Source organism: Peromyscus maniculatus, chromosome X, assembly GCF_049852395.1.
Source record: "Peromyscus maniculatus bairdii isolate BWxNUB_F1_BW_parent chromosome X, HU_Pman_BW_mat_3.1, whole genome shotgun sequence".
In the NCBI taxonomy this organism is placed as follows: domain Eukaryota; kingdom Metazoa; phylum Chordata; class Mammalia; order Rodentia; family Cricetidae; genus Peromyscus; species Peromyscus maniculatus.
In genome coordinates this window covers 38,412,277-38,429,901 of record NC_134875.1, presented here as the reverse complement: position 1 = coordinate 38,429,901, position 17,625 = coordinate 38,412,277, and the positions used below count along the sequence as shown (strand labels likewise).

Here is a 17,625-nt window from a genome sequence, read left to right as displayed (position 1 = left end):
AAGACATGTAAAGAGAGAAGCAAACCAAGTTTTCAAATATCATAATCCCTGAAAACCATCTTTTGTCACCAAGAGCACCAAAGACAGTGTTCTAACTACCTGAACCATAACTTTCTAAGACGGAGTAAATTTTGCAGGTAAAAAAATAGTTATAATCACAAAATCGATGAAAGTTCTACCCTAGTTCTCTGTTTTTGCTAAAGTATTATACACCAAAATAAAATGTATACCTCTTCTACCAAAACTAATAAGGTATATACACTATGGTATGGAAAAAGAGTGGAAAGCTGATGCTGTGCTGTGCTACCCAATGCAGGCACATGTAAGTTAAGCTGTCCACGTATAAAAGCTAATCTATATTTTTAAATACACATTTTACTCTCGCTTCTTAGCATAAAAAAGAAAAAGGAGTAGGGAGGCAAAAAAGAATTTACCATGTATTGTGGGCCAGTTACAAGCCAAACATGGATCCTGCAAATGGGCGCTGAAGAGCTGGCTTAGCGGTTAAGAGCACATACTGCTCTTCCAAAGGAGCCGAGTTCAGTTCCCAGTACCCATGTCAGGAGGCTCACAAGTGCCTGTATTGCCCGCTCCATCTGACACCTCTGGCCTCCATAGGCATATGCACTATACATGTAACTCCCCCCCCACACACACATTATAAAAAAAGAAATCTTTTTTTAACGGACATTGCAAACAACCTAAGAGTCCTTATCAATCATCATTTCTCTGGAGTTGTTTAACTATCCATTTCAATATTCATTTGTCCTATTGCTAGGTTTTACCTGATTCATCTGAGATACAATAAAACCACATAAAAATAAACAGCCAAAGATTACTTGATAAGCCAGAATGCTGGCATACAAGAAAAAAACAAACCACAAAGTAAACAAAAAATGTGATGACTGACAGACTCTGCTCCCATTTGCTAAATCATTACATTATCCATGTGTGCTCTGACTGAAATATTCCGTGCAGCCACTAGTTCCTTTGTCTAAAGACCCCAAGTGCTGCCACTAGGCTGCTCTCCAGAAAGAAGCACACCACCATTTTGATCACCTTTGGCTCCTTTTTTATTCAGGAAGCATACACTAACTCTTTTATATTTATACATTTTTACATTCCAGAAATAAGCGAAAATAGCAGTTTTAATTATGTTACAAAGTTGGCTTTGGGGCGTAGTAAGCTTTTTGAGAGAGGGACCAGCCAACTGACCTTTTCATCAAAGCACCAATGTATCTTCAGTCTTTTACCAGGCTCTACCACAGCTGTGGTTGCCTTGGATGTGGTGCACAGACCGTGTGAAAGCTACAATGGAGAGTTGCTCTGAGTCTCTCTGCAAGGCACCAAGAACAAACAGTTCAAGCTTCCTTTCTTCTCACTGAATCAAGGCTTTTGGGAAACTTTTTGACATCTCTCTCAAGTAGTGCTCTCTCAGCATGAAGACTAGAATGTGTTAAAAGTCATCTATCACAAGATACAGTAAATCACTTCCAATATCCTGGAAATCACAGGGCAGAAGTTATAAATAAACACACACTAAAATTACTTTTAAGAAAGTTTTACATCATTTAGTAGTTGGTAAGGACATTTACATGTACAGCACAATTTATTGTTAAATGTTCTATAACTGGCTTCACACAAAGATGAAAATTGGTAATACAAAATGACCTGACATTTTAATTAAATCTGGAAGTAGCTGCAGTTGAATTAGAGTCACCATTGACTTTACATATTGTTGCAGAGTGCGGTGCTATGCCCTTTATAATGTGAATTGTTTTCCTCAGAGTGAAATTGCACTTCGATGGGTGATTTTGCTTGTGCAAACTACTAGAATCTGAGGGACAGAACAATATGAAAGACACAAACAGTAACTGCACAAACAATATCATCTGCTGGGTTAAGCTAATACAAGTGGACAGAGTTCTCTCCAGGTCCCAATACCTAATAAAGCACTATATGAAACGAACAAGGTGAAACATTTTAAGAATGAATACTCGTCAACCAGAATATGTGGCTTTTTTTTTATTTGTAGACCTGCCTCATGTGACCTTTACAAGATAACTTAGTAAAATCTTAATTTGCTTGGGGCATGACAAGCTCATAATGTCCCACTTGGCCTTCCTGTTTGAGTTGATCTAGTAGGTCTTCCTTCCGCCGTTTTCTACCTACCACCAGGTACCTATCGTGGCCTACCCCATGAGACTTACTCTTCAGGCCATACTTCTGAGCAATCTGATGGATTTGCTTCCGTTCGTCATTGGTCAGCTCTGTGGAGAAGGTCAAATCTGAGTGGCTCTCAGAGCGGGCATAGTTTCTGATGATCTGTTCTATATCTCTCTTAGCAATTTTATTGACCCTCTCTACATCTAGTCCAAGCCCTTCTCGCTTATGCTGCTCTTTGACTGAGATAGGCTCCCGTATGCCCTCACCAGATTTACCTAAACCACCACCCGTCCAACCCATCTTTCTCAGCAGTTGGTTTCCTATGTTATCTTCTTTGATTTGCTGTTTGTAAGCTTCTTCTGCTGAGCGGCCCTGAATTTCATTTCTGGAAATCACATCTTCAACAGTCCCTTTCTTCAAGTTGTTAATGACAGTTGGTTGGGTCTTTTTGAGGGTTTTTACAGCTTCTCCAGCAGCTTCATATTTGACACTTTTCTTCACCCCAACTGCTTCTGCAATGACTTCACTTTCTAGAATCACTTTGCATTTCCAGCGGAGACCTGTCATCCTTTCATAGACATATTCAACTGTCATTCGGTTAAACTGAGCCGTATCATTCAATGTGCACACAGGATTGGAAGAATTCTCATAAACTACAACATCTTTTATATCTTTCTTCTTTCCAGATCCTCTGGGTGAAGAGCCTGAGTGGCACTGGGAACTTTTGACAGATGGATAAGTGGGTTGTGTTTTTTGAAGAACCTTCAAAGCCTCATCAGCAGCTGCATGTTTACTTGTTTTCTTGGTTCCAAAACCTTCAGCTAAGCAGTGATCTTGTAGGAACACTCGACACCGCCATGTGCGATTTGGCATCATCTCATATTTGTACTCAATTGACATTTTGTTGAACGAGGCAGAATTGTTAAGGATGCCAATTGCATCGTTTGCATTTTCTGTAATGACAAAATTGGTCCAGTGTTTGGCAGAACTATTAAAAATAGGCTGCCCCGAAGCATCCTTTCCCAGTACTACCAGGTCTTCTGGTGCTTTCAGAGCTGGGGGAAATTCATACGAAAGCATGCCAATCTGACATACAACAAGGTCCTCTCCAATTACGTGCTTGAATTTCCGCCGGACAACTCTAACCTCAATCCGCTTCTGTAAGAGTTTTACAGCTAGCTCAGTAGCTCGATCCCTGGACCCATTCTTGCTCCCTGCATAACCTGTAGTTAGATAGATATTTTGGCATCTAACTTCACAAGCGTAACCATCTGTGAGAAGTTTTTTATTTTTGGGGATGTCAGCAGGAGGAATTTCTTTTAAAGGAGCATATATATACTCAGGATTTGTCTTACATGCCTGAATACAGCGAGTTAGCATATAGGTATAATTAATTTTATCAGATCCAGAAGTCATCTCTGGATTAGAAAGGTTCTTCCAGATAGTTGCTGTTAACTTTTCAATAAAATACTGTTTTTCAGCAACCACTGACTCAGGAAACATCTGTGAAGGAGAAGGCTCTGGAGGTGGCTGACAGTTTGCCTGCTGGGATGTGCTGCTTGGGGCAGGGTTCCCATTGTCAAAATACATGTTGGATTTTATAGGCTGCTCTTTTGTGAAAATAAATCCCGATGAATTACAATACCGAGAATTCCCATCTTGTATACTGAAAGAGTCTTGAGTATAATCTTGGTAGAAGTTTCTTGGCATGTTGACAAAATGTGTTCGTCCATTTACCTCTTTTGTTTGAGGGCCATAAGGATCTTCCTGTCTTTCAGCTTTTGAACTACTAGCTACAAAATGTACAGGCTCAAAACGAGGTCTCACATGGAATTTGGAACCAGCTTGCTTTTTAGGAGGATTTTGACCTATAGAATGAGTGAAATTTACAATTCATTAAAATGGGAATATTTCAAAAGAACCAAGCAGGAAAACAGCACCAACTGCATTATCTGAAAGCTGCACTGTTGGTACAAGGTCTGTCCTAGTCACTTGGGTGAAGGGATTCATATCACCATAAGACTCAACCATAAGGGGAGATGCTCCCTCTCCCCCCATGCATAAAGAAAGGCTCTTAATAGGAAAGAGTTCATCAAATCAAGTATGCAGGCTGCTGCCGTGCATGACTAGGAGATGAAATCACAAGTGAGCTAAAGCACGAGTGAAATGAACTCTTCACCTCTACGGAAAGGATGTGCTAGGACAAGCTCTTACCACCTGTGCTCCAGAGTTCCCAGAAGAACTCCAGATGACTCTAACGAAACAGAAATGCTAGAGGACCAGAGGCACTTACTAAACCTTTCTCTTTTGTGACAGAGGTGAGTGACTCTATGATAGTGATGTACACCGTTGTAACTATAGTATCAAAATAAACAGTTTTCAACCAAAACCTTAGTTCTGACTTTTCTTGCACAAAAGGCTGTTGCCTTGATTTCTAGAACAGGTAACAACTGGAACTAATGATTAATGGGGGACACCACATTTGAAGCCACAGAGATCTACTACTAAAGCTATGCCAGAAACTAGTGCTTCTTCCCTATAGCATTCCTCAGTAGAAAGCTGGTCCATCTGGACCTATCCAAGAATATCTAATTACTCAGATGCTCAGATGATCTCAGAATAAGACTCTTCTATTTAGAGGAAGGTTCCATGGCATAGACTTCAAGGATAGCATTATAGTGGGACTTTGTACTTCCAGTTCTTTTTAGAATACTCAAAAAATTGTATGTAAGTTAGAAATTACTTATCTGAGCCAGGAAGAAAGGCACACACCTTTAATCCCAGCACTTGGGAGGCAGAGGCAGGTGGATATCTGTGAACTCAAGGCCACCCTAGTCTACCAAGTAGGTTCCAGGACAGCCAAGGCTACACAGAGAGACTCTGTCTCAAAAACAAAATAAAAACAAAACAAAACACAAAAATCATTTATCTTTGCACAGAATCCAATGCTACCAGTGTTATCTGAAGCCACATGCCACACTCATATCATTTTAAGAAGCCACACTTCTTCAAATCCCACCTCCCAGAAACAAGCTATACTCACCATCGTAGGCTGAAAGGTAGCGTTTTTGGCCTTTGGAAGGTTTGGGCAGCATCAGATCATATGACGGCATCTCCCCAATATCAATACCTTCGGCCATCTGAAGAATTTTTTCCATCAAGCGTGGGCTGTATCTATAAATTAATATAATGTACATTAAAACAGGCATAGATATAATTCTTATAAATGCTTCTAAATGAGAGAGTATTTTATCATTGCTCCCACAGGATTTATTAGCAAGGTAATCAGCCCTAAAATATTTACCTATAGAATGAGTAGTTAAGTTAATCATTAGGCATCAAGAGCAAGGTTTTCTGCATAAAATATACATAGAGACTGCAGAGATGGTTTATCAGATAAGAGCACTGAATGCTCTTCCAGAGGACCCAGGTTTGACTCCCAGCACCCACATGGCTGTTTACAGCTGTCTATAATTCCTGTTCCAGAGTATACAACACTCACTTCTGGCCTCTGTGGGCAACAGGCATGCATGTTGTGCACAGACATATATGTAGGCAAAAAACAGTCATATACATAAAAATAAATATTTTTAAAAGACATACAGATATAATTTCTAACCAAAACCATTTTAACACGTGAACTGGAAATCTAGCTATACACTCATGATTTTTCTCTTTCATATATGTATTACATGTAAACAATTACATTTATATGTTTACAAAAATACTGAGTGTTAAGGACAGCTGGGTTGCTAACATCCAAATTATAGCTGCTATCATTTCTCATGAAAAGAAATCATGTTCCTCAGAGAAATGCATGCTTCCAAGTCTGGGGCAGGAATGTCTAAGAAGAGCCTGGGAGATCTTGGGCCTACAAACAAAGAGACAGTCAAAGGTCACAGGAGTTGTGCCAAATGGACTCAGAAGCCAATCAGAATAAACTCCTGGCAACACGAGCCAATTTGCGTATCAATAATTGGAGCAACAGCTAGTGTGAATTAAAATATATCAAATATGTTTAAAATCTATTAGTTCATAATACTTACAAAGCTATTATTGGTGAATGGAAGGAATCAACTCATTATTCTCTAGACAAGTAAATATTAAAGGGAGAAAGCAAGTACTTATCCTGTATTTTCCTGTTCAAATTTTATCTCAAAATCAAAGTGTTGCCAAAGAAAATCTCCTTTAAAGATTTAGTTTTAGTTGTGTGTATTCATGGGGGAAGTGTGCATACATGGGTGCAGGTGCCATGGGAGTCCAGAGGCATCAGATCTCTTAGAACTAGAATTATAGGTGTGAGCTGCCTGTTGTGCGTAATGGGAACCAAACTGCACTCCTCTTCAAAAATCAATAAGAACACCATCTCTCCAGCCCCAAGGAAATCATTTACAGAAGCATTACAGCTAGCTAAGGTAAAATGATAGCCCACTATCATCCTGCAAGGCACAAGAAGTCTACTGGTGAGGTATAGACAGGGAAGAACCTAGAAATGGACTCACGTAAATAATTCAAAACTGGTAGTTGACAAAGGGACAAATACAATCCCACAGAGGAAGTCTCTGCAACAACTGAGCACCTATATGTAAAAACCAGGCAGGTAAACCTAACCTTCACTTTACAAAACATAAAGTGGTAAACTATGAAACTTTGAAACTATGAAACAGTGTGGGCAGTGTGGGCTGGAGGGATGGCTCGGTAGTTAAGAGCACTTGTTCTTATAAAGGACCCAGGTTCAATACATAGCACCCACGTGGCTGTTAACAACCGTCCATAACTTCAGAACCAGTCCATAACTATTCAGAACTTCAGAACTTCCAGAACGCACATGATACAGTCATACATTCAAGCTACACATGCATACACATAAACTAAATAAATCTTTAAAAAGGAAAACAATGGTAAAATAGACCTAATCAGAATTAAATCTTATCCTCTTAAAAGGCTGCAAAAAAAAAAAAAAAAAAAAAAAAAAAAAAAAAAAAAAAGACAAATTACAGACTGGGCGAAAATGTTTGTGTACCAGGTACTTGACAAGAACTTGTTAGCTCCAAACCCAAGAGCAACAAAATCAAACTTCCAAATGAACAAGGGGAGCTGGGGAGAGCTCAGTGGGTCAAAGAATACTTGTTGTATAAACTGGAGGCCCCAGATTCAGTTCCCAGCATGTATGGAAAAGCTGGGCATGGTCACGAAAGTCAGTGGGGCAGAGACAGGTGGATACCATAGCTGTTAGCCAGCCAACCTAGCTGAAATGGTGAGCTCTGGGTTCAGTGACAGACCCTGTCTCAAAAAAAAAAACAATAAAGAACAACTAAGGAAGACTCTTGACATCCTACTCTGGCTTCTATGGGTGCACTCATCTGTACACATGAATGTACATGTACACACACACACACACACACACACACACACACACACACACACACACACACACACCCCAAGTACAGACACACTGTAAATGAACACACAGAAGGATGTTCAACACCATCAGCCACCAGGAAAATGCAACTGAAATACATCACTGACCTATCAAAATGGCCAAAATAAAATAGTGGTGACACCAAACGCTGGCAAAAATACAGAGAAGCTGGATCTCTCAGACATTGTTGGCGAGACTCTAAAATGACAGTTACTCTAGAAAATAATTTGGCAGTTTCTAATAAAACTAAACATTAATTGTCACATGACCCAGCAACTGTACTCTTGGGCATTTATCCCAAGGAAATGAAAAGTCATCGTTCATATAAACACTTGTATATCAATACTCAAACCGGCTCAGGCCTAACTATACATAATCAGGTGAATGGCTAAAACTCTGGTACAAAAACCACCAAAACACCAGGGAAGCCGGGCGGTGGTGGCGCACGCCTTTAATCCCAGCACTCGGGAGGCAGAGCCAGGAGGATCTCTGTGAGTTCGAGGCCAGTCTGGGCTACCAAGTGAGCTCCAGGAAAGGCGCAAAGCTACACAGAGAAACCCTGTCTCCAAAAAAACCAAAAAAAAAAAAAAAAAAAAAACACCAGGGAAACTACATAGCAACAGAAAGGCAGAAACCACAGCTACAGGTCACAGTGAGTGGGGGGGGGTTGCTAATTATTTTAAGAGAACAATAGGCGGGATCTTTGTAGTATTGGGAGTATTAAAGGTCTTCTAAAAACATATTACAACTGTGTGTAACTGCACACACCGTGGTGCCTGCTCCATGTGGCGGTCAGAGAACAACTCTGGAGCCATTCTCTCCTTCCACTTTCATGTGGGTTCCAGACATCAACCTTAGGTCATCAGGCTTAGATGGCAAACACCTTTACTCACTGATTCACCTCACCTGCCCAGAAATAGGAAATATATTGACTACAGCGATGGATTAAAACAACATGCAGTTTTGGGGTACCGCTCAGTGATAGAGTGCTTGCCTGGCATGCATGAGGATCTAGGTTCCCTCATCAGTACCACAAGTAAAAAAAAACTATACATAATGAATGCTACAGAATGAAATACAAACATACAAGCAGGACCCTGAGTAAGATCTGCTGGTGATGACAATGTCATTATTCTAACTGTAGTATTTTATCATCACTGAGGGAAACCAACAGAGTACTATTGGGCTGTGTTTGCTTTATGACACTTGTTTATGTGCCTGGAGGGGGTTGTACACGTGCTGCATTGTGCATATGGAGGTCAGAGGACCACTTGTGAGAACTAGTTCTTTCCTTCCACCATGGGAGTCCTGGGGCTCAAACTCAGGTTGTCAAGCTTAGTGGCAAGCTTTCTTGTCATTGTTTTCTCCCACCCACCCCATCTTCTGTTTTGAGATGGTCTCAATATACAAGTCATATGTATCTCTCAGACTAGCCTCCCATCTCAACCTCCTGAGTGCTGGTATTACAGGTGTGACCACAACAGGCTAGATTAGCTTCTTGATAACATAATTTTACTGCATGGCAATTAAAAAATGAGCTCAAGCAAAGTTTTGTTATCATGAGCACCTGCTTACCCTTCCTATTTTCAGAGCCTTTCTTGGCCTAACTGGCAGGATTTGGGGAAGAAAGTCCTGAAACTGAGTAACTAGCACAGCTTTTCATGAATACTTGTGAAGTTAAAGATTAACATCTTGCATTTTCAGTGCAGTAGGCTACCTACCCATCAGATGGCTTTCCTTGTAAAGCATAAATCAAAAGCTAGTAGTCTTTATTGACAGATTATGGGAAGCTAGTTACAACCTGAATTTCTTACAGACAACTGCTATCACAGCGAGCATCGGTCCCTGAATATCAAGCGTAATTCTATTGTTATTTACTCTTATCTGAGCATCAGAAAAGATATTGTGAAGCATCATACATTCTACATATCACTTCCTTCAGATGTGGGGAGTCCAATTTCTAAAGTATGGGATGAAGATAAAGACTAGGAAAATCAGGTGACACAATTTAAAAACACTTATTCATTACTTTAAAAAAATTATGTTATGTGTATGGGTGCTTTGCCTACATATATGTCTGTGTACCATGTGTGTGCCTGGTGTCCATAAGGGCCAGAGAGGGTATCCAATCCCCTGGAACTGGAGTTATAGATAGTTTGTGAGATGCCATTTGGGTGCTAGGAACTGAACCGAAGTCCTCTGAAAGAGCAGACAGTGCTCTTAACCACTGATCCATCTATCTAGTCCGAAGTCCACAGCTTTTTAAAAACACTAATCTCACATTTGCAAAAACTAGTGGTACAACCAAGCCACTGGCCTTGGGTCCAGTCATAATTCTCTCGGTCTTCAACAGAGCCTGACTCTGAATATGCAGTATAACTGAAAATGGTGCACATGCCATATGATGCACATGAAGGATATACCTAGGGCTCCCTCCATTCATATTCACTTGTCTCTCAAGTTTCTTCCAGCTTCGGTAATTATTGTTCCTATTTATTGCTCCCTATTCATTACAACTGCTACAGAATTCACCATCTCCTAGAGGCTATAAAAATAAACCCTTGCGTAGGTTGCCAACACAGCCAGATTCTGTCCTTTATTAGGAAGTCATAATACAAAAGAAGCCCAGCAAGCTTAAATAAGAATGGAAAGACCATCATGTTATCTAATGCTTGACTAGTCAAAATACAAAGCAAAAATTTTAGTCTTGTTTAAGATCACTAGAATTCTATTTCTAGTCCTAAAATTATCCGAATACCCATCCAAGGATAAAGGTCAAGTTATTGCACTCTTCCATAGTGACTTTCCATAATGCACTTTCCATAATGCATTAAAAATGATACCTTAAACTCTAAAGAAAACCAATGAAGAAAAACTTCACATCTCAACCAGTGATAACTTCAGTATCATTTAAGGGGTTATTTTATATTCTGTTTGTTTTCTATGCCCTCCCATCACCAAATGATTGTCTGTGTTGATCTGCTATCTATGACAAGAGTTCTCTTTATGCTGCTATCACACCGATTCTATTTTGGTTTTACCATGCTGAAAATTGAACTCATAGACTTGAGCATTCCAGGCAAAGATTCTACCACTGAGTTATAGTCCCCAGCCTGCTACCATATGGGTTTTAATGGCTACACAATGTTCTGTATTATGGAATATGACATAAAATATCATTAAGGCAAGCCAAGTATAATTTTTAAATGCACACATATCACATATTTATATGCCCATTAGATTACATGTTTGGCTGTTAATACCACAGAATTGCAACAGGTCTTAAAGTTCTTTACATAGTTTATCAAGCTTTTGGAAAGCAGGACGTTCTTCAACTCACCTACCATGTCTAGCATATTATTAAAAGATGATTTATAATGGGCAGCATACTCTTCTTCATAGCTATCACAGTCTTGGTTACAAGACAGTTGCATCTATGTGCACAGCTACAAGAGAAACATAAATCATTATACACAATGGCACCTGAAATTTAGTAAATATTCGATAATAGATGTTTATAAGTTATTTGCAAATATATTAAATAGCTCTACTAAATCTAAATTAAAATGCTGAGATTAGAAACTTAAAAGCTGGATGTAGTGGCACATGCTACTATATTATTATTAATTATTAATTTCATGTGTATGAGTGTTTTGCCTGCATGTATGGCTGTGCACCACATGCATGCCTGATGCCTGAGGAAGTGGTAAACCTCCATGTGGGTGCTGGGAATCAAACTTGGGTCCTTTGCAACAACAACACATGCTCTTAACCTCTGAGCCAACTCTCCAGTTAATCTCAACACGTAAGAGGCGGAGGCAGAGTCAGGCGGTGGTGGTGCATACCGTTAGTCCCAGCATTTGGAAGGCAAAGGCAGGTGGTTCTCTGTGAATGAGGCCAGCCTGATCTACAGAGTGAGTTCCAGGACAGCCAAGGCTACACAGGGAAACCCTGTCTGGAATAAACAAACAAAAAGTACAACAACAAAAGAGGCAGAGGCAGGTGGATCTCTGTGAAATCAAGGTCATCCTGATCTACGTAGTGAGTTCCAGAACAGCCAGGCTATAGAGTGAGACCCTGTCTTGGGAGAAGGGGGAGAGGGAGAAAGAAAGAGACAGAGAGAAAGACAGACAGACAAACAGACAGACAAAAATTAGGGCTTCAAAATACAAAATTCGACATTCAAAACTACTTACGAGATATTTAATGGTTCAAGTTAATAATCTATGTATAAATTAGAGGTGAATTTTCAAAATCCCCACCCCTCACTCCCACTTCCTTAGTGACTTGTGTACCTATGTGCAACGTTAAGTTTCACAATATATATCTACCTGGAATCTACCCTCCAAACTCTCTAGACTGTATCGAGGAAAAGAAGTCAAGGTAGCTGAGCTGATTTCATGTCATTTCTCTAATAATGTGTTAACAAAGATAAGCAAGCCAGGGTTTGTATGCCAGAACTCTGCTTCTAAATCCTATGGATCAAGACTGGAAAACTGAGCCAGGTGGTGGTGGCGCCTGCCTTTAATCCCAGCACTCAGGAGGCAGAGGCAGGTGGATCTCTGTGAGTTCGAGGTCAGTCTGTTAACAGAGCGAGTTCCAGGACAGGCTCCAAAAGCTACACAGAGAAACCCTGTCTCAAACAAACAGAAAAAAAAAGACTGGAAAACTGAATATTCCAGATAATCTAGACACTGTGTCTTCTTAAATGGCTGTGGGTGGATCTTGGTGGTATAGTTTTTTTGGCTAGCATGCATGAGACTATAAGTTCTACACTCAGTCCTGCAAAACAAATAAATAGAAAACACTTGCTATAATCTGTAAGTAAAAACTGCAGACACCCTAGGTCTTCATATGCATAATTATTTAAGTGTCATATATGTAGTTGATCAAAAGACTATAGTAAGTTTTCATTAGCCACAAGACTAATGTTTTGAAACTGTTTTAGAAATTTATCGGAAAATTCTTCCTGTCCCACACTAAGTGCTGGGATTACAGGAATGAGCCATCACATCCAGCAACATTACTTGATAGGCTGCTTACTTTTATAAAACAGAAAAAGTGAAGGGAAAGTTCTTTGAGATTCTTGGTTGCTTGAACAGCGAGGAGAGATTATTAAAAAGTAGAGTGGAGGGCTGGAGACATAGGTCAATTGACAGAGTGCTTGCCTAGCATTCATGAAGCCCTAGGTTCAATCCTCAGTACCAGATAAAACCGAACATGGTAGTACACCCTGTGATCTCAGCACTCAGGAGGTAGAGGCAGGAAAAGCAGAACTTTCAGATCATCCTCAGCTATATGGCAAGTTCAAGGACAGTCTGGGCTGCATGAGACCCTGTCTCAAAAAAAAGTAGATTGCAAAACATCACTTTATTTATCCTATAAAGTACAACTTCTCACACTCTGGTCCTCAAATCAAAATATCAGCATCATCTGGTAACCTGACAGAAATAAAAATTTTGAGGCCCCTTCTCACATCTTCTGATTTGGAAGACTTTGAGTAGGGGTCCAGGAACCTGTCTTTTAATAAACCTAACAGGTGATTATTATTGTTAATGTTATTATTTTAGACAGGGTTTCCTTATATAGTCCAGGTAAGCCCTAAACTCAACATCCTGTTTCAGTCTCAGGTCCTGGGTACTAATATTAAAGTCTCATGCTACCACATGCAGTATCTCAAAACGTGTGTTCTGATGCATGCTTATGTGTAAGAACCACAATTACAGAGTCAAGAAGATATTCAAGTGCTGGGGAGATGATTCAATGCTTGCTACAGAAGAGGACCTGAGTTTTAATCCCCAGCATCCATGTAAAACTAGGGCAAGGTGAAACACTGCACTGTCTGTAATCATACTGTTCATAGAGGAGACAGACAGATCCCAGAGGCTCAGAAGCCAGTCAGTCTAAGCTAATTGGTGAGCTTTAGATTCCATGAATTTGTCTCACACAGATAGGTAGAGAGTGATCAGAGGTGACACCCAACAAGGATCTCTGGCCTCACAGTCAAGGGTACCCACCACATAGCCTCTCTCTCTCTGTCTCTCTCTCTCTCCCTCTCTCAAATCTGTTCCATGGAAATGGCCACTATCACCAAAAGGAATGAAACGTGCTCTGTGCTCTGCATCCCTGGCACATGAGTTCTTCCTGTGCTAAATGGTAGAATTTTTAGATATTCCTTTTATCCCAGCTCCTAATCAAATAGAATCCCTTGAACAACTAATTAACAATTTGAGTTTACAAAGGACTGTGCTACCACATTCCTACAATTTACCTGAGAAAAGAGCAATCTGTCACATAAAACAAGAACCCTGCTAACTTTGAGAACGTAGATTTTATGCACTCAAGAAGAGAGCTAACAAAGCCTACCTACAGTGAAGACCACATAGTTACTAACTTCCAAAGTTCCCTTGGGTTCTTCCCATTCTTCTATGTCCAATAATCAGATATAATGCAAACACTGCTTTTCAGTTCATCTATTTCATAACTCTATGGTAATTGTTGTAGTGATGTAGGTATACTGCAACACACAGACTTCTACACAAAGGATTTGCAGATACACACCCACACACCCTGGGTCCTTGAGCTTTTAAGGCCAACTACCATTGGCTTGGTTTGTGTTCATACCCTAGTTATGCATGAAGCTGCTATTCTTGGGATATAAGCCTGAGATTTAGAGATTTGACTTCTGTCAGTTACTTGCTTTTGTTTATGGTCCATCCTTCCCAAACATGGCAGCTGTGTCTCAATGGAAAGAGCATCAGACCGGAAATAGTTGTGAGACCTTGCACAGTAACTTAACTTCTTGGCCTTCATTGATATAGCTGTAAAAGGGACATACCTTCTAACCTCTAGGGTGGTTAATACAAGATGGGAAATGTTGAAAATATGCTATATACTACAAATCTGTATACATCTACCACTCCTCAGACATTTACTGAGCAGCTATTATGCTAAAATAGAATATTGTAAAGATTTCTTCTAGGCACTGAAGACAAAGATGTAAATATGAACAATAGTAAAGTCCTACCCACCCCCCCAAACTTGCATTCTAGCAGGAAGGTAAGTTTAGTTTTGAACACAAAGGATGCTTATCCTCCCCTATTAAAGATGTTTTAGGATTTTGATTCCCTGTAGCCCTTTGTGGTATTAAGATTTAGGATTGTAAGATAAAGGTACCCTTTTACATGCAAGAATAACATTGTTAGGTAAATTAAATTTATCTGATGATTAGTTGTTGAGGCTTTCCCAGCAGCAACCAGTTCCTCCAGTGAAATAATCATTATCTCTAGAGATAGAAATTATGTTAACTTAGAGAAGATAGAGAAAATAAAATTCTGTGACAGGGCAAAGCAAAGTTTCACACAGGATGCCACCTTCAACAATTAATAAGGTAAGAGCAGACAATTTCTTCTGCGTTGTTTACAGTCATTCCTAGAACTGATCTGGCTGGATTGAATCTGATCATTTTACAGAATTTTTCATCTTCCTAATAAAAACAAATTGGCTGTTAGGCAGGAAAAAAAAAAAAAAAAGAAGAAGTTTTCCAGTCTACTGAAGGAATTAGTCTAGGATAAGGCCAATTCTGAGGTTCTGAAGGACAGAGGACCCAAGCATCCTGTTTAAAAAAAAAAAAAAACAACTGCGCTGGAACCATACTGCAGTCTCCACAGAACGCAAAGTGCTTTCCAAGAGGCCTGTTCAGAAGCCACCAGGTTCTAGGAAAGGAGGAAACAGAGAAAGACACATATACACCCCTCCAACCTCACACAGAGGCCAAATGTTAATTCTTCTTATCACATTGAAGGTGAAAAGAGGGCAATGTATTTTCACAGCAGATAGACCCATTTCTTTGTTTGAGTACATTATGCGCAAATCTACAAGCAAGCCCGACACTGCAGCTCAGAGACCTGATACACACCGCCTCCCCAGGAGAAGACTGCAAGACCTGGCTGGGGGGCTGCAAGGAGAGGAGAGTGTTTAATCTAATGGACATGGAAGAAGAGAGTGGCCAAGAGACTAGGATTAAAGCTGCGGAGTTCCTTGTCCACTCCCTGAAGCCCCATGGAATATCCTCTGCGGATGCCGCATCCTTGGGAAGACCCTATGCAGTTCTGAGGTTCTGCTATTTATCACCAATCACCACGACTAACTCTCAATAATTCTCTTCCAGGAGCCACCTAATCTCCATCTCTGGTCCTAGAGGGGCATCTCTGTGCCCTCATGTGCTGTCATGTCATTGCCTGCCACCACGGACGCCCACCCCACCCCTCCATCACTAGTGAAGCTTCTCCGTGTCCTCTAGCAAAATCTTCAGATCTCAAGCCTCCAAGCTATCACCCGCATCCCGCCCCTGTTCCTATCTGGACCACCTTTGCTGCCCCTCTCCTTCCCTTGGGCTGGGCGTAATCCAAACTCCATCCTCCGCCTCTCACCCTCATCCCCCGAGCCGACCCCTCATCCCCCGTCTCCGGTCCTCGTCCCTAACTCGAGCTCTCCACACCATCCTCACCTGCAGCCCAGGAAAACGTGGTTGGTCCAGGCGGCGGAGAGCGCGAGGAGCTGGTCGAGCGCAGCCCCGGGGTAGCTGTGCAGGTGCCGACAGATGAAGCTCCGCCGCAGAGCCCAATGCCAGTCACTTTCGTGGCTATAGCGCCACTGCTCCAGCACTGGCTCGGGCGGGGGCGGCGGGAGGGGCGGCAGCGGCGGCGGCGGGAGGGGGGGCGGCGGCGGCGGCGACAGGAAGTCACCCCCCAGCAGCAGACGTCCTCCAGCCATCTTCTCCGCTTCAGAGTGGGGACGTCGTCCTACCCCCCCACTTCCCGCCCCAGGGACGAAGCCAACAAAGTGGCCGCCGCGAGCAATCGAGGCGGCTGCGGGGAGGAGCGGGTCTGTGTGAGGGACGCTGGAGGCCAAGTCTTGCGGGGGGACGGGAGTGTGTGCCTGGGGGGCTACGCTCACAGGGGAAACGGGGCGCAGCGGTCCTGGCCGCCAAGCTGGCCGCACCGCTCCAACTAGTGTGGGAACGTGAGGGCTTTCTCATATACCGGGCGCACGCGCCAGCGGAGTTGAGCCCCGCTACTCCGCGCCTCCTCGGACCCCGAGACCCACACACTGAGAGAGGAGCAGCAAGAAAAAAAAATAGAAGAAGCACCAGCACGCTGGGATCCCCGGCTCAGGTCTCTCACCCTACCTCCCCGCGTGCCACCCTGAGGCTGTGAGGCCACTGCGCACGCGCCGCGGCCGGTCTCCAACTTCAAAATCCCGCCGCGAAATCTCGCGTGATGGACATTTTTTGCCCTTCCTCTGACGATTACTCTCTCCATTGACGCACTCTGGTGACCAGCGGTAGGCGGGGACTCCCGGTAGGGACCTGAAGACTGGCTCTCGGAGGTTCCTGAACACGGTGATTCCATGGTGTCCCTGGAAGGTGTCCTCAGGTGATTCGTTGGCACTGATGCCTGCTGGCTTTACCTCTACCTGGGTTTCTAAGCGGCGCGATTCTGAGGCTGTGGCCTTTGGAAGGGATTTAGGTTTCTGGGTGATTTGGCATGTTTTTCCTGTTAACTCTCCGAGGAGCCTCTTCAGAGACTAGCTTGAAAAATCAGCGCACCGTTCACCGGCAGCTTTGGAGCTGCTTGTGAAAGCGTGGTTGCAGAGAAAATAACGGCGTCTCTTCTCAAGCCGATCCTTTTACACTTTTCTGATCGTGGCTGCAGACAATTCTGTGTCCTGTCAATATATATATATATAATTTGGTTTTGTTTTTCTTCCACTGGGTTTTATGTAGCCCAGGCTAGCTTGCGATTCACTATACCAAGGGTGACCTTGAACTTCTGTCCTCCCGCCTGCATCTTCCAAGTGCCAGGGTTACAAAGTATATCATCATGCTCTTATATTTCAGTTTACTCAGGAGCCAAAAGACTAATTAAAAGCTGCTGGGCAGCATAATGGCCAAAACACTATATAGATTACAATCTCAGTAATGAAAATTAACCCTTCATAGATTTAACTATTACACTAGCATCAGAACTACTGGA

General features: G+C 42.0%; 1 protein-coding gene across 2 annotated transcripts; it reads right to left on the bottom strand.

Moving 5' to 3' along the window:
• Positions 1-1,549: 1,549 nt before the first annotated feature.
• On the bottom strand, positions 1,550-16,821 carry Nkrf (NFKB repressing factor). 2 transcript variants are annotated; one of them, XM_076562972.1, is made up of 4 exons: positions 16,098-16,197; positions 10,933-11,034; positions 5,210-5,340; positions 1,550-4,034 (listed from the first exon to the last, which is right to left on the bottom strand). In XM_076562972.1, the coding sequence occupies exons 3-4, from the start codon at positions 5,322-5,324 to the stop codon at positions 2,077-2,079; spliced, it is 2,073 nt and encodes a 690-aa protein (XP_076419087.1). In that variant the 5' UTR covers positions 5,325-5,340; positions 10,933-11,034; positions 16,098-16,197; the 3' UTR covers positions 1,550-2,076. The 2 variants fall into 2 exon arrangements, with proteins under 2 accessions (XP_076419087.1, XP_006993669.2); XM_006993607.4 differs by lacking the exon at positions 10,933-11,034 and having other exon boundaries at positions 16,098-16,821.
• Between the last annotated feature and the right edge of the window lie 804 nt (positions 16,822-17,625).

Excerpts from the sequence above, each read along its gene's own strand:
- Nkrf (XM_006993607.4), bottom strand. The coding sequence starts at position 16,363 with ATGGCTGGAGGACGTCTGCTGCTGGGGGGTGACTTCCTGTCGCCGCCG. Across the intron at positions 5,341-16,097 it reads CACGTTTTCCTGGGCTGCAG|ATACAGCCCACGCTTGATGG; the intron begins GTGAGGATGGTG and ends ATTAATTTATAG. Across the intron at positions 4,035-5,209 it reads CTACCTTTCAGCCTACGATG|GTCAAAATCCTCCTAAAAAG; the intron begins GTGAGTATAGCT and ends CTCATTCTATAG.